Source organism: Rhinatrema bivittatum, chromosome 5 (assembly GCF_901001135.1).
Source record: "Rhinatrema bivittatum chromosome 5, aRhiBiv1.1, whole genome shotgun sequence".
In the NCBI taxonomy this organism is placed as follows: Eukaryota; Metazoa; Chordata; class Amphibia; order Gymnophiona; family Rhinatrematidae; genus Rhinatrema; species Rhinatrema bivittatum.
The window spans coordinates 232,702,744-232,718,292 of NC_042619.1; the positions used below are offsets into that span (position 1 = coordinate 232,702,744).

Genomic DNA, 15,549 nt, shown 5'->3' on the forward strand with positions numbered 1-15,549 from the left:
CTTGAACCTTTTTTTGAGCTCAGAAAAGGAGATAGGGAGGGTGCACCATTCGTGGAACAGCATCTCCAGAGAGGTTGTAGGTTGCCCCCTGCTGGTATAAAAGCAGCCTGAGTCTTATTTATTTATTTACATTTCTTATATTCTGCAAATCTCCAGGATTCTTTGCAGATTATAATTTGCATACATAATTATATGCATCATAGCTAGGAGTGGCATTTTTGGTTAGCAGTTAGAGGCGAAGCGGCTATTTGTCCTGTGTTGAGTTTGTTCCCCTGTTCTGTGTACTAGCCGTCGAGGCATGGAACCCTACATGGAGTAGGAAGGGGGGCAAGTACTTTTCTGGTGCTAGTCCCAGGGGTTGTTTAAGGGATTTTGAACTTATCTTTTAAGAATTTTTTTTCCTGCGAAAGCCCTGGTACCCCTGGCTCCGAGGATTTTCGGGTAGTCCCTGGCTAAGTATCTGATTTACTAAGGGTTTTTCCCACAGACACAAAATGGGTGAAAAGCCTTAAATGAATCTGGCCCTAAGTGAGAACAGGAGGTAGGGTGGGTTCTGCTGCTCTCTGTCTGGATCAGGGGTGGCTCACTGCAGGAGAATTCCAGATTTTGCGCCTTGGCGGGGGGGGTTTGGGGAGAAGTTTTGCTGCTGCTCTGAAGAGAAGACAACTGAGAAAGCTGTTTGTATCTTGCTGCCTGGATCTTTTCTGTGCGTCATCTGAAGAAGAAAATTGTGAGCAAAACCTTTAATTACAGTTGGAGGTTCCCAGCCAGAGTCTTCAGCCTGGGGAGTTAGTGCAGAGACTGAGACCTTGTCTTTTTGTCTACCTGTATTTTTGGAAGGGGGGGTTTTCCTCCCAACTAGGATTTGCCTGCCCACTTTTGAAGTCTTGCCTTTCCAAGCCATGGAGGGTGAGAGGTTTCCCTGGCCCAACTGCTGAGAGACGCACATATGAAACAAATTGGAGAACTGTGATTTCAAGCTATTATTACCAAGATCTGATATGTAAAGTGCCAATTTTGCCATTTAAGAAATTCTACAGTAAAGATTTATTTTGGACACTCAGCTTGAGCCTCCTGTTGCATGTGCTGGCCTCGGCAGGCCCGCGGCCAGGCTCTCTTACCCTCATCTGCCTGTTCCAGTGTCTAGCTCCACTTCCCTCGCGGCCATGGGCCGCCTTCAACCTCGGGCCTCCCCCGGTGCTCCTGTCTCCGCGACGGACATCCGTGCTCCTCCCTAGGCATGCATGCGCACATCTTCCTTCCTTTTAAAGGGGCCGCGGTGGGAAACCAACCCGTGGCCCCGGATGATGACGTCACTGGATCCCGGTATAGAAGGCCGGGACCAGCCTCAGTTAGTTGCCTTTGCAACGGGTCTCCATGCTGGTCGTGTACTTCGTTGCCTCCTCTGGTGATTCCTTCGTGTTCCTGGTTTCTGTCTCGTCCGTGTTCCTGATCCTGTTACTCTTATTCCTGTGTCCTGCGTTTACTCTACTTGTTCTACGGACTGACCCCTGGACCCGACCTCTGCTTTGCCTGACCACGGCATTGATCATCTCCTGAACCCAACCTCTGCTTTGCCCGACCACGCTACTGATCATTTCCTGGACCTGACCATTGCCTTGCCATTCCTCCTTGCCTGCCGCCTGCCCTGACTCCAGCCTGTTCAACGACACCTCTGCTATACTTATTCTGGACTTGGCCTCTCAGGCTTCGGCCTGTTCTTACTCGGACGCCCCCTGTCTGCTTCTAGTTCCATTTGGCGCCCGGGTCTCCAGGACTCTGCCTCGTCCAGTTCAGACCTTCCAGTCCTACCATTGCTGGTCCCTGGCTGACCTCCTCCTCGTCCATCTGAAGACCTCTGACGGAGGCCCACCTAACTCCAGCCGGCCCCGGCACCCAAGGGCTCAACCGACGGGGAACGAGGGCTGGTATTGGCGAAGCTCCAGTCGGCCTCCGTCAGTCAGCCAGCTCAGCTTACTGACAGTGGGGCCCCCTAGGGCTTGCCCTGCGGGTAGCATCAACCCCACCGCCTCCTGCGCAACACCTCCAAAGTAGATGTTGGCAATCACATCCTTTCTAGTAAACGTGAACTGATCCTCCCTCCCCCCCCCCCCCCCAGGACAGTGTTATTGAGAGCCCTCCTAATTCCTTGGTCCTTGGAGGATTTATTCTCCCCCCTCTCTTGGAAAGAACCCTACCCCGGGGCCTGGTGAGAATGTAAGAAAAGATAAAGTGGCCCTGGGATCCCATGTACCCCCTGCTGTCTAAGCTCCAAAACTGGACTGGGGGTTACACTGGTGTACACATTACAGTACAATGCATTGTAACACTAAAAACCTCCAGCCACTATTAGTGACTGTTTCAAAGTCTATCTTGCCACAGGGAAGAAAAGGTAGAGGCTGAATTCTCCCCCACAGGGACCTAGGGTTAGCATAAGCAGTATTAATGATGATAGCACTAGTGAGAAGACCAGGAGTCTTGAGCCCAAGATGATTTCTTTAGCTGAGGGAAACCAGGGATAGGGTCAGGCAAGAAGAAGCTCATGCTGGAAGAGCATCTCCCCCCTGCTCCCATCTCTGTTCCTATGATGCAGGGGCAGAAGAATGCATAATCAGTGAAGGGTGGCATCAACAGTGACGGGGCATGAAAATTAGAGTGCCCCCCCCCCCCAATTCCTCCTGAGCAGTATCTGCAGCTATTTAGAGAAAACAATGATTCAGATGAATCATGTGAGAGATTGCTAAACTCAGAGGATACTGGAACTTCTAGTAGCTCAGGAGTATTTGGGGAATCTAATTACTAGCATGCTGTCCACAAGTGAGCAGCTGCAGGAGCCAGAAAAAGATATTGCCAGGACCATGAGCACCTCCCAAGAAGAGAGGTAGTGGACACCATGAGAAATGTTCCTGGCTTTTCCCCTCCTGGTCTGCCCTCAACTCCAGCCACAGCACACAATGAAAGGGAGAGGGGATTCCACAAGACATCAGAAATGTGGAGGCACTTTATAGTTGTAGAGGACCAGCTTGTTGTAGAATACATTCACTGTCAGAAGGCCACTAGTAGAAGAAAGGTACTGAGCCATCTTAAAAACAATGATATGGAGTTTCATATAAAAAAAAGTACACTCAGTGTTGGTTTCAGGTGAGGCTGTCAGTAATAGTCTGGTGACCCTGTCTTCCACTCAAAGCAGCAGGAGCAGAAACGCCAGGGAAATCTGTCTCCCAAGCTGACCCCCTAGCCCCTTGCCCTAGTGAGTTGACAGACAAGTAGCCCCCAACCCCATATCAGTGGCAAGCTACCATGGAAGAGATGGGGAGGCCAATATTGGCCAATAGGCCGTTTAGTAGATAAATTATCTAGTTAAAGTTAGTCAGATAACGTGTCCTTTATATTCAGAGGGATAAATATCCCAATGAATATACTGGCTTAAAGTTATCCAGCTACATGTAGCCAGATAACATAAAAATCTACTTGATGGAATTTAGCTAGATAAGTTTTCAAGTTATCTGGCCTTGTGTGGCCAAATAACTTTCTACTTAACTGGGTATCTCCAAAGATATCCTGGATAAGTAGGAGTATACTACCATCCACCTGGCCAAAATGATCAGACAGATGATGAAATGCTAAGAGAAATCAGGAAAGCTAACCAATTTGGCAGTGCAGTAATAATGGCAAATTTCAATTATCCAATTTCAATTTCAAGGAGAGTCGTCAAGTTACCCAAAAAAGGAACTAACCAAAAATAAATGGGAACAATAAATCAGATTATAATTATAGCCTAAATGAAGGTGTCAGCAAGCCTGACATTGAACGTTTCAACCAAAATCAATCGGTCTTCTCAATCATTCACTTTCAAAACTATATTGCACTATGATTTATTTATTTATTTATTTTTAGAGTTGTTCAAAAAAATTTTCAACATTATATTTTTCTTAAAAATTGTAAACCACAGTCCAGAGAATATATTCCAAAGAAACAGACTTTAAACATCATTGATAAATTGTAAGAGGGCCTTGTGAGACTGGAAAATTGGGCATCCAAATGGCAGATGAAATTTAATGTGGATAAGTGTAAAGTGTTGCATATAGGGAAAAATAATTCATGCTATAGTTACACAATGTTAGGTTCCATATTAGGAGCTACCACCCAGGAAAGAGATCTAGGCATCATAGTGGATAATACATTAAAATCGTCGGCTCAGTGTGCTGCAGCAGTCAAAAAAGCAAACAGAATGTTAGGAATTATTAGGGAGGGAATGGTGAATAAAACGGAAAATGTCATAATGCCTCTGTATCGCTCCATGGTGAGACCGCACCTTGAATACTGTATACAATTCTGGTCACCACATCTCAAAAAAGATATAGTTGCGATGGAGAAGGTACAGAGAAGGGCTACCAAAATGATAAAGGGGATGGAACAGCCCCCTATGAGGAAAGACTAAAGAGGTTAGGTCTGTTCAGTTGGAGAAGAGACGGCTGAGGGGGTATATGATAGAGGTGTTTAAAATCATGAGAGGTCTAGAACAGGTAAATGTGAATCAGTTAATTACTCTTTCGGATAATAGAAGGACTAGGGGGCAATACATGAAGTTAGCATGTAGCACATTTAAAATTAATTGGAGAAAGTTCTTTTTCACTCAACGCATAATTAAACTCTGGAAATTGTTGCCAGGTGATGAGGATAGTGCAGTTAGTGTAGCTGGAGAAGTCCATTACCTGCTATTAATTAAGTTGACTTAGAAAATAGCCACTGCTATTACTAGCATCACTAGCATGGGATATACTTAGTGTTTGGGAACTTGCTAGGTACTTGTAGCCTGGATTGACCACTGAAACAGGATGCTGGGCCTGATGGACCCTTGGTCTGACCCAGTATGGCATGTTCATATTCATTTGACAAGTTTCCCAACAGATGCATTCCCTATCGATTATCTTATTTATTTATTTAAAAACTTTTCTATACCGTCGTTTAGTGATATACCATCACAACGGTTTACAAATAGGCACATAAGTTCGAAATGGATTTTACTTTAACCAGAGTGTGCCATAGTTGTTCAGATACATGATTCGATATTATAAGCTATTATAAAAATCAGTAGCATGCTGATCTTCTCTCAATGTGACTATACATTTTTTTTTAACTTTATTTGATCAGTATTGCTGTAAGTAATATTACCTTTTCACTTTGTCGAACAACAATGCTCCACAGACTAGCATTTCCATGTTTTCCAGCAGGATTGGCTAGAAACATAGAACATGATGACAGATATAGACCATACAGCCCATCCGGTGTATAATGATGTATACTTGCGAAACCTGAGAACTTTTGTATTGTTGTCACCCTGAGATTGCTGTTTGGGGGGGGGGGGAATGCATATGAGCTCTTTCCTCCATCTTCCCCCTCCCCTGCTAATCCACACTCACTCTCTCTCCTTTCATGACCTAGCACATTATTCTTCCCCTCTCCCCTATAAATTACGGCTCTCTGATTTGTGCTGCCTCGCTCTACCTTCAGCTGAATCCCAAGTCCTGGAATCACAGCTTCTGGCTGAGCTTTGTGTGTTCCATTTCTTCTCCACATCTTTCTCCCCACGTGCTGCCAGCTCACCCTTCTTCTTCTCTTCCCTAGAGGCTTCTGAAGAAAGGGAGGGGTTGGAGATGGAGCTTACACTGCAAAACAGAAAACGATGGCTCTGCTTCCTTCTCCAGCCCCTCCTCTTCCTGTTCCCTGCAGGCTTCCTGAAGGGGAGGGGCTGGAGCATTAAACAGAGAGGCAGGGGATCTGGTGCTTCCCCGGAGATCTAGTAATTGAAACAAATTTCAGAAGTCTCTGGGTGAAATCTGGAGAGTGCCAAGGTATGAGTGCAATGCCTAATCAGTTGAACTCATCCATGAGGAAAGGGTGCATTTACCTTTCTTTAACTGGTGCTGTCAGGCAAGCAGATTTCTTGACATGGTACACTTTTTGAAAATGTTAATGTAATTAAGGAAATGCAAAGGGTGGCAGGAGAAGACAAATAAGAACCATTTAATTTGTTTAAATTGATCACAGAAAGAAGTCAAGAGGTCAGATGCTCAACAGCGGCAGACCCAGCATAAAGAACTTGTGTTTGACTGTAGTGAGGGCTGAGTGCCATCACCTGGGCCTGCCGGGAAATGTTAAAGTGAGTTATAGCTGATAGACATTAGCACAGTCAGCCGTTACTAATGAGCTGCCAGGTGTTGTTACACAAGCAGTGGACAATGAGAGCAAATATATTAATACTATCAAAGGACAGTAATAGCTGTACAGTTGGGAAATCCATCTGGTTTAGTTTTACTACCTCATTTACAAAGCCCCCTTTTTTTTTTTTTTTTTTGGTTGGTAGATTGTATTTTTGATTTTTTTTTTTTGGGTGGGAAGGGGGGGGAGGAAGGTGAAAGGTGTTATTAAACAGAAGTCATAAAACAATGTCACTTAAATCAATGGTGCAGAATTTCTGAGTAGTTAAGCAATGGAGATTTTATTGCCAGGAGCACCATGTGTGGCCAACTATTTACAGAGGGAAGCGTGCTAAGGTATTGGTGCGCTGGATGCAGAATAATCCATTAAAGATTCAACTATTTTATTCATTGATCAGTGAAAACATACATAGTATAAAGATTATGCTATGGTTTTAGGCAATCAAATAACAGTTAAACCCCTCGATACAAACCAAGAGAAGACAGCATCTTGACAAACAAATAGAAGTGTAAGAAAACCAGATGAAAATAGACTTGGAATGGTCGGGCCTAAGAAAACCAAAAATAAAAGTATAACCAGTTCCAAAATAATGGGTTATCTTTTCATCCATCTTTGATAGCCCTTTGGCAAGGCGTGCCGTGCATACATGGATTCCAAATTTGACAAAAACAAAAAAACCCAGCAGAGTCCTTAGAAGATTTCAGTATTGCTGAGCTGTTCCATAAAAACCAGATCTGCCATTCATGTTGTCCAATCCAGGAAATTAGCTGCATTATCCTTAACTAATTAAATAGAATACATTTCTTAGCAATCAAAAAGGGCTTGGCCAAGAATAATTCATATTTATGAACAAAAATATCTTCATCTAAGTAGCTCAAACATACAAAATGTTGTGGAAAATAACTTTTGCCATTAACAATCCCCAACTCATGAAAAACACTTTCCCAAAATATTTTGATTTTTTGGACACACCCACAAAGTACCTTGAGCAGTACATTTTAAAGAGGAATCAGATCAAATAAATCCCATTTTACTGACTCTTAGTGGCAACAAGTTTATTTTAGGAAGCACATGAAATTGCAACTCCCATAATTCAACACTGTTAGAAATTTGAGTTATGGAAGTATTACATTTATAAAGATCAATACCTTGCAAGCTTGAGTTGCAATCTCTTTTCCAGACATAGATCAAATCTACCATTACCTTCTGGGGTTTCAGATTAATAAGAAATTTATATAGAAACATTATCATTATCCAAAAAGGAAGTATATTGACACAAACTATATTTCAAGATCTCTTGCAAAAATGTTGAAGTTATATAATGCTGCATTTGTAAATATATTTTAAAAAAATCATGCCTCTTAAATCCTTTTTCTTTGATATCAAAGGATTCTACATTAACTTTGCCGTGCATCGATACATTACTAGCTAACAATAATTCATTCTCAGCTAATGTATTATATAGGGATATAACAATGCAGGTTGAAAGAGAGGATTACAAAAAAAAAAAGGCCTCAGACATTTCTGGGCTCTCCTAGTTGCAGCCATTAGAAGAAGAGATGATATGTCCATGTTTAGTTTAGCAGTATCAGCATGTAAAAAGTATTTCAAGTCTGAAGGAGAAACGACTTGAGTTTAAAAGCAATTGTGGGTCTGTGATAGGAGGACACAATATGTTGAATTTTGCTGGAATTTGGGGGAGAGGCAAGGGAGGAGTATTTTTGTCACAGACTCCGATATACTATGCATGAATTCATAGGTGCTGAAAATGCCAGAAACCATAGACTGATGCTAGGATTTGAAAGTCTGGAATCTTGGTGAGTCCAGTAAATTCAATGACCATGAGCTACCATAGAGAATCATAGTCAAGTCTGTCACATCAGTACGATCTTCTAGGGTCCTCAGGCTACACCCCTCCCCATCTCCACTAAAGAGAAATTATTTTTAAATAATAATTTGCAAAAGAGTAAGATAAATCATACATACCAGATCACCAGTTCTTTAAATATTGATGCAGTCAGGATATAGTTCTTGAAAAGATTTAAGAAAGAAATAAAAGAAAGAATAAAAGCAATTTCCCTTCAAAGGATGTCAGTCGTACAATGTGATAATAACTGGGTTTTTTTTTCAGACAGCAGCTGCTCCATCTGCATTTACACTGATACAAAAAGAAATGCTGTGTTTATACAATCATGTAAACAAATACATACTATAATTGTAATATTTTTGTTTTGTTTTGTTTCAATAACGTCAGTTCATGTCTTGGAAGAAGATTTAATGGAGCAGGACGTGGAGAGCACTATCACCATTCGGCAGCCAAAATTGCCCAAACAAGTCAGAGAGGACCTACCCAAGCACAGGAGTCATGAATGTAAGAAAAGGAAAATCCAGAGGTATGTTCGGAAAGATGGGAAGTGCAACGTCCATCATGGGAATGTGAGAGAGACTTACCGCTACTTGAGTGATATCTTCACCACATTAGTTGATCTCAAATGGAGGTTCAACCTTTTCATCTTTGTCATGGTCTACACTGTGACGTGGCTCTTTTTCGGAATGATCTGGTGGTTGATTGCTTACATTCGAGGAGATCTGGACCATATAGGGGACAAGTCATGGAGTCCATGTGTCGATAACCTTAATGGATTTGTCTCTGCTTTTTTATTCTCTATAGAGACAGAAACAACCATTGGGTATGGTTACAGAGTCATCACAGACAAATGTCCTGAGGGCATAATTCTCCTATTAGTTCAGTCCGTTTTAGGTTCTATAGTGAATGCTTTTATGGTGGGTTGCATGTTTGTGAAAATTTCCCAGCCCAAGAAGAGGGCAGAGACCTTGGTCTTTTCTACAAATGCAGTTATTTCCATGCGGGATGGAAAACTGTGCCTGATGTTCCGAGTAGGGGACCTTAGGAACTCACACATTGTGGAGGCATCAATACGGGCCAAGTTGATCAAATCCAAACAGACGAAGGAAGGGGAGTTTATCCCACTGAACCAGACAGATATCAACGTAGGCTATGACACAGGTGACGATCGTCTCTTTCTGGTATCGCCACTAATTATCTGCCATGAAATTAACCAACAGAGTCCTTTCTGGGAGATTTCCAAAGCACAGATGGCCAAAGAGGAACTGGAGATTGTTGTAATCTTAGAAGGAATGGTGGAGGCAACAGGTACTATTGTATTTTTCTTCTTCTTTGATGTGGCTACTGTATTTTGTCATCAAAAATTAATTTTTAAGAATGCCAACGTGAAATTCCTAAAGAGGGAAAGAAATTCTCACATTTATAATGGAGAAGGGTGACTGGCATGTAGTGTGAGATTTAGAGATACCTTCAGTGTAAGCAGGGCCATTGCTACCTGTTTTGCTGCCCTGTGCAAATAATTATTGTGCTGTCTGCCCCCCTCTCCACACACAAGCCCAGTGTGAATTCTAACAGACCCTTCACAGGTTTCTCTACTATTTTTTTTTCCAACAAGAAGTTTACGAGTTTCTGAATATTGCTTATAGGTGGGCCATGCAGCAGAATTAGAGTAAGGTTTATTGGGGGGCAAATTCTCACAGAGTTGCCAGCCTGTCCAAATGCATGGTTTGCATAGTGGGTGCCACTGGGCTTGAGTGTAAATACAATTAATATAATTTCAAATATTAACCCCGCTAAAGCCAGATAAATTGGATAGAAGTATAGACAAAGGGTAAATATTACAGGACACTGCAGACTCCCAGGTCATCCCTACAAAGTGTCCTTTATTAAGTCACTTCTAATGGAGCCTCACTTCTAACATCATTGGACTCATACACTTTAGTAGAATGTCAGTATATTTTCATTCATTTTATTTTTGTCATTTTATCCAATACCTCTTCTCAGACTGGCATAAAGCTAAACTTGTAGGCCTTGAAATCTATTTCATTGCTACCAGCTAAGGTCAAATGATGATGGTATGGAAACCCTGGCATAATGGTGTGTTTTTCATATGAACAATTGAAAATAATGGTCCGGATCTGAAGGCGTGCAACCCGGCACGCACAAATGTACGCCTGATTTTATAACATGTGCGCACAGCCACATGCATGTTATAAAATCCAGGGTTGGCGCGCAAAAGAGGGTGTACACTAGTGCACCTTGCGCGCACGGAGCCCTAGGGGAGCCCCAATGGCTTTCCCCGTTCCCTCCCACCCGCCTTCCCCTCCCTTCTCCTACCTAAATCCCCCCAACCTTTATTTTATAAGTTGCGCCTGCCAGCCAACGGCCGGCACACAATCCCGGGCACAGCACCAAATGGCCGCTGTGCCTGGAGGCTCTGGCCACGCCTCGGCCCGCCCCTTTTTTCGAGCCCCGGGGCTTTAGGCCCAGTGCACGTAGGGCTTTTAAAATTTGCCACAATGTGTTTTGGGATCAAGTTACAGATTACAAGATGAAAACAAATGTTTCACAAGTTAAAAGAAAATCCTTCTTGACCCAAGAAAGGTGACTAGAGCAATTGGCTAGATTAGTTCAAAGGCTTATGTTGTGTCAGTCAATCCACCACACTGTTGTATCTGTGTTTGGCCACCAGGTGGCACCCGGAACAGTAGAAAGTGCACCATGCAAAGATAATCTGGTCTGCCTGCAAAGCCTTGTCTATCATACTACTACACACCCACCCAGAGGCATAAAAGCATACACAAACATACCCAGGTGCAACCACACATAGATGCATAGACAGACACACACACAGGCTCTCACATTCATATACACACACACACACACACACACACACACAGAGGCTTCCACATGCAAGCATAGACACCCAAGCAGACACAAACACATACAGGCACACACACGCAGGAATATGAAAAGGTAGGCACAGGCACAGACAGGCACATACACGCAGGCAGAGGCACACGCACACACACACACAATATTATAGACTCGATTACTCAAGCAAAGCTGGGTACTTTTTGCTAGTAATCTGTGAAGGAGCATACATGAAAAGCCCCCAGAACTCTGTAAAGGACCAGTCCCAGCTATCTGGTCCCAGTCCATCTTAAGACAGAGCATTATGGGTACCACGTGGCTCCCAGAGCAAGATATAATGTAGGCTCAGAGGTGAGCAGGAGAGAGACCTGGGAATCTGAAAGGAAGACAGTAATCATGAGTAGAAAGGGGAGGCAGCCCCGGTAAAAGTAAGAATTTTAAATGTTTGTGGTTATGAAAGGCTATGTAAAATGAAGACTTGAAGCACTGTTAATAAAAAGCCAAGACCTCTCATGTGTTGTGCCACATAAGGCAGCAGTGGTGGGACTTTCTATGCTAAGCATAGTACAGCCAGAAATCCATTCCTCAGGAGAAAAAGAGAGGAAGTTTGTTTGGAAATCTGCCTGCTCTAAATGTTGTACAAAGCAGAGACTGGGTTACAGAAGTCTGACTTATATACAGGGCTGGTGCAAGAGGATTAGGTGCCCTAGGCACCTTCTGCCTTGTGCCACCCCTCCAGTTGCTACAACAAGCCCTCCTGCGAGAACTGCAGTTACCACAGTTACAGAAGCAACCGAACACCACTGAGAAAGGGAAGAGGTAGGAGGAAATAATGAAACCAGAGAGCAGCTTGGGACCTCTGGAAGCAGAGGCGGCCTGGCGAAGCACCAAAGGTGCTATAGACTGCACCACTGGAGCAGACAGTAGAGGTGCTCCCAGAAATGCAGAAACAGGCCCAGCCGAGGGCAAGTAAAGAATATGAAAACCTGCTGAATGCACCCACAGTGACTTGGGCTAATGGGCCAAGAAGCTTGCAATGGAGCCTTGCAGGATGTGTCTCCTTGAAAAGAAAAGCCGTTTAAAAGCAAGCAAGCACAGAGGACTGGAGTTGGGTTTGACTTGACAGAGTTGCAGGGCAGGTTAAAAGCAAGCCCGTGCAAAATGCACAACAGCCATGGAGTTCCTCTGTGCTAGCCGGCCAGAAGAACCCAGAGAAACAAGAAAAGGAGCCACTTCAAGATGAAGACAACCCCAAAGCAGAAGCATTGGAGCAGCCTGGCAGGACTGAGATAAAAACTAAGGGAAAGGCTGGAGATAATAAGCCAGGAAAGCCAGCTAAGGTAGAGGAGCTGGACAAGCCCACTCCTCGAAGTCCAGGTGAATGACTGTAGCTGGTGGCTGAGATAAAAGAGATTGCAACAGAAATGGCACAACGGGAGAGCGAGCGGATGCTACTTACCAGAGAGGTCACCATGGAAAAGAAGAAAACTTTACAAGAAACAGCAGTGCATTCACTAAACGGGGGAGACAAGGAATGTGTTGACGCAGGCGGAGCCTCCTTTCACCGATGTACCCTGAGATGGTGGAAATCCAGGAGGCTAAAGCATCACTGCAAGCTGGAGATCAGCAGCAGTACCTTAGTAAGCGGCGGCAATGCCTTATCATGGCTAACTCACTCCCCCTGGACTAGGCCAATCAGGGAGTTGAAGGACTGAGGCCAGAGAAAGAAGGCAAGGAACGCGCTGAGGCAGAGGAAGCCGCCTTGAGCTGGAAATGTGCAGCTGGCTGAAAAAGTCAGATTGCATTTAGGAGCATTGGGCCACTAAGCATCAGACAGGAAGACAGTAACCATAAGTAGAGAGGGGAGGCAGCCCCTGGAAAAGTAAGCGTGTTAAATGTTTGTGGTTATGAAAGGCTATGTGAAATGTTGAAGCACTGTAAACAAAAAGCACTGAGGAAAGCCATGACCATCCATTCAAACTATGGGAAACAGAAGATACTTGTCATGGAGACAATTATTATTTTATTTTTTACAGTATGAAAAAGTGACAAACAGTGGTGCTTGCTTCTCTAGACCTTGGTTTTTGAGGCTGTCCTGCTAGTATGACCATTTTTATTATATGGTATATTCTGCATTTTAATGCATCTAGTACAGACACATTTGGGAAACTCCAGTTCTAGTTCAGAGGGCTTGGGTTTCCTGTTCCGGAGCAGAGGGATACAGGGAATATTTTGCTATGCGGAAGGTCATAGTGCTTGCAGAACTGGCACCTCTCTTCGTGAGGTAAATTAGCGTTTCCCATCCCTCTCCTGGAAGCACAACTATCCAGTCGGGTTTTCAGGATTGCCACAATGAACATGCATAAGACAGATTTGCATACCCTAGGTCTCTGATGTATACAAACCTATCTCAAGCATATTCATTATGGATATCCTGACAACCAGACTGAATAGGAGTGCCTCCAGGAAAGGGCAGGGAAACACTGAGATAAAGGATAGGCTAATCATAGGTGTGTGTGTGTGTGTGTGTGTGTGAGAATATATATATATATATATATATATATATATATATATATATATATATAGATAGATAGATAGATAAAATATAATACATAGAAATTGAGATATAATTGGGTACATTTTTAGCAAGTTGCAAAACAAAGCTTGCACTTACTTTTCAGCCCACAGAAATCAACCTGAACTTCAAACACAAACGACCAATATAGATCAGATAATTGTATGGATCAAAAGTAAGCCTACACTGTAAGTATTCTGTAATGGAAGCGTAAAGTATGTGCATTGACTATGTACATGCATTTTTTAAACTTCCATATACGTCCCCCCCCCCCAAAGGAATACCCCTTTTTAATATGGCAAAAAGTGCATTTGTTATGAAAGAACACACCTACTTTTAGCCAGCTGAAAATTCTTGTAGATGGGATTCGGATTTTTTTTTTACCCACATAACCTCTGATTTTCAACTGAATAGTTCTCCACCAAGTCTGAAAATTTACCCCAATAAATCTCTTGCTTCTTCCATCTTTTAAAATTGTATCATACAAAGTTCCCTAAATGGGTCTTTCACAGGCCCCTTTTGTAGGCCAATGCAATACAATGCACTGGCCGCAGCTCACGGCTCAACACGGTATTGGATGTGCGTTTTGGATGCGTGTCCATAATCCCTATGCAAAACGGGGGTCGGCGCCTTCAAAATGCATGTCCAATACAGCACGAAACTTATAGCGCTCATCACATGTAAATCCATGTTGACGAGGCTTTTAGCTATTTCCCCAATGCAAACAAAAAAATGTGCGCCCGTTGCACAAAGTTTTACCCTCAAAAATTAAAGTCTGCTCCAGAGCAGGTATAAATTTTAGAGGAGCCCAAAAAGTGTATAGAACTGCAGAAAATACCGCTTTTCTCTATTTCCTCCAACTTAATATTGTGGAGATATAAAGTTGGAGGAACACAAAAAGGAGAACTGTCAAAAAAAAAAAAGTATTTTTTTTTTTAAATGTGTGTCGTGGTCAGGTTAGGAAAAGGGAAGCTCAAGTAAGAAGCATCCATTTTCCTAACCCAATGACAGTCACCTCTCCTGGGCGCCCGCTGAGGAGGAGTCACTAGGAGTGCACAATTTTCCCTAGCGCCTCCTTTTCACAGTGGCATCCCATTTGCATATTGCATCGGGCACCTCAGAGAGATCAATCAGCGCATTGGCCTGTTTATTTGTAAGAACCAGATTCAGAATTGTCTTTGATCTGGTAAGGCGCGACAGGGTGACTCTTACTGCCTATAAAAGATAGTTCTTAAGGATATTCAGTAACTTCATCTCCCTTGCTGATTCACCAGTCCTTTATGCTAGTCGCTTTCTGGATTACCAAATTCCTCCATCGTTAATTCTTTATCCAGCATGGCTTCTCTACTCTTCTGATCAAGAAACGTGATCTCTTGAACTGTCCACGTCATGGTGTTAGACCCTAGGACATGACCTTTTAAAATTTAGGAGACTTGTTTCCAGAAGAGCTATTTTGTTCGTTCTTGTAATTCATTACGAAGCTCTCAAATAGCTATGGAAAGCTAAGCCACTAGCCCCAGCCCTCAGCAGCGAATGCTGCAGTGATTGGAGTTTGTTCATGGACAAAGGCATAATATGCCTCCAGGTTTTAGAATGAAATGTGCCGTATGCGTGCGCTGTATTTAATTATTTATGAACAAACACGTACAAAAATATCAGTCAAATTTACATCTGGAACAATTTGGCAAATGGAACAAATATACTTCTCACGCTCCGAGGAGTTTTCCAGCATTATTAATCATTTGATTATAGGCAACCTGGTTGAGGGAGTTAAGCCTGACAAGCTCCAAAACAAAAACAAAGAAAGAGGAACACTGCAGTATGTGCCAGCGCTAGGGTACCTGCTGTTCCCAATTAGTCACTGGTAATATAGAAGCATATTTGTCCTACAGTTATTTTTCTTAACTATATCCCAAGAAGTATAAATCCATTGTAGTTTTACCTGTTCCTGCTAAGGTTTGCCACATTTCTGATATTTTTATGGATGTTATCGTGTTCTCCGTCCCGAACT

The 15,549-nt window shown here is 43.0% G+C and overlaps 1 protein-coding gene across 2 annotated transcripts in view; it reads left to right on the forward strand.

Moving 5' to 3' along the window:
• KCNJ6 (potassium voltage-gated channel subfamily J member 6) overlaps positions 1 to 15,549 on the forward strand; it is a 95,103-nt gene that overhangs the window by 20,368 nt on the left and 59,186 nt on the right. For both annotated transcript variants that reach the window (XM_029603450.1, XM_029603451.1), the window contains exon 2: positions 8,477 to 9,397. In XM_029603450.1, the coding sequence (XP_029459310.1) occupies positions 8,500 to 9,397 (898 nt within the window). In that variant the 5' untranslated portion in view covers positions 8,477 to 8,499. The remainder of the gene's footprint in view (positions 1 to 8,476; positions 9,398 to 15,549) is intronic.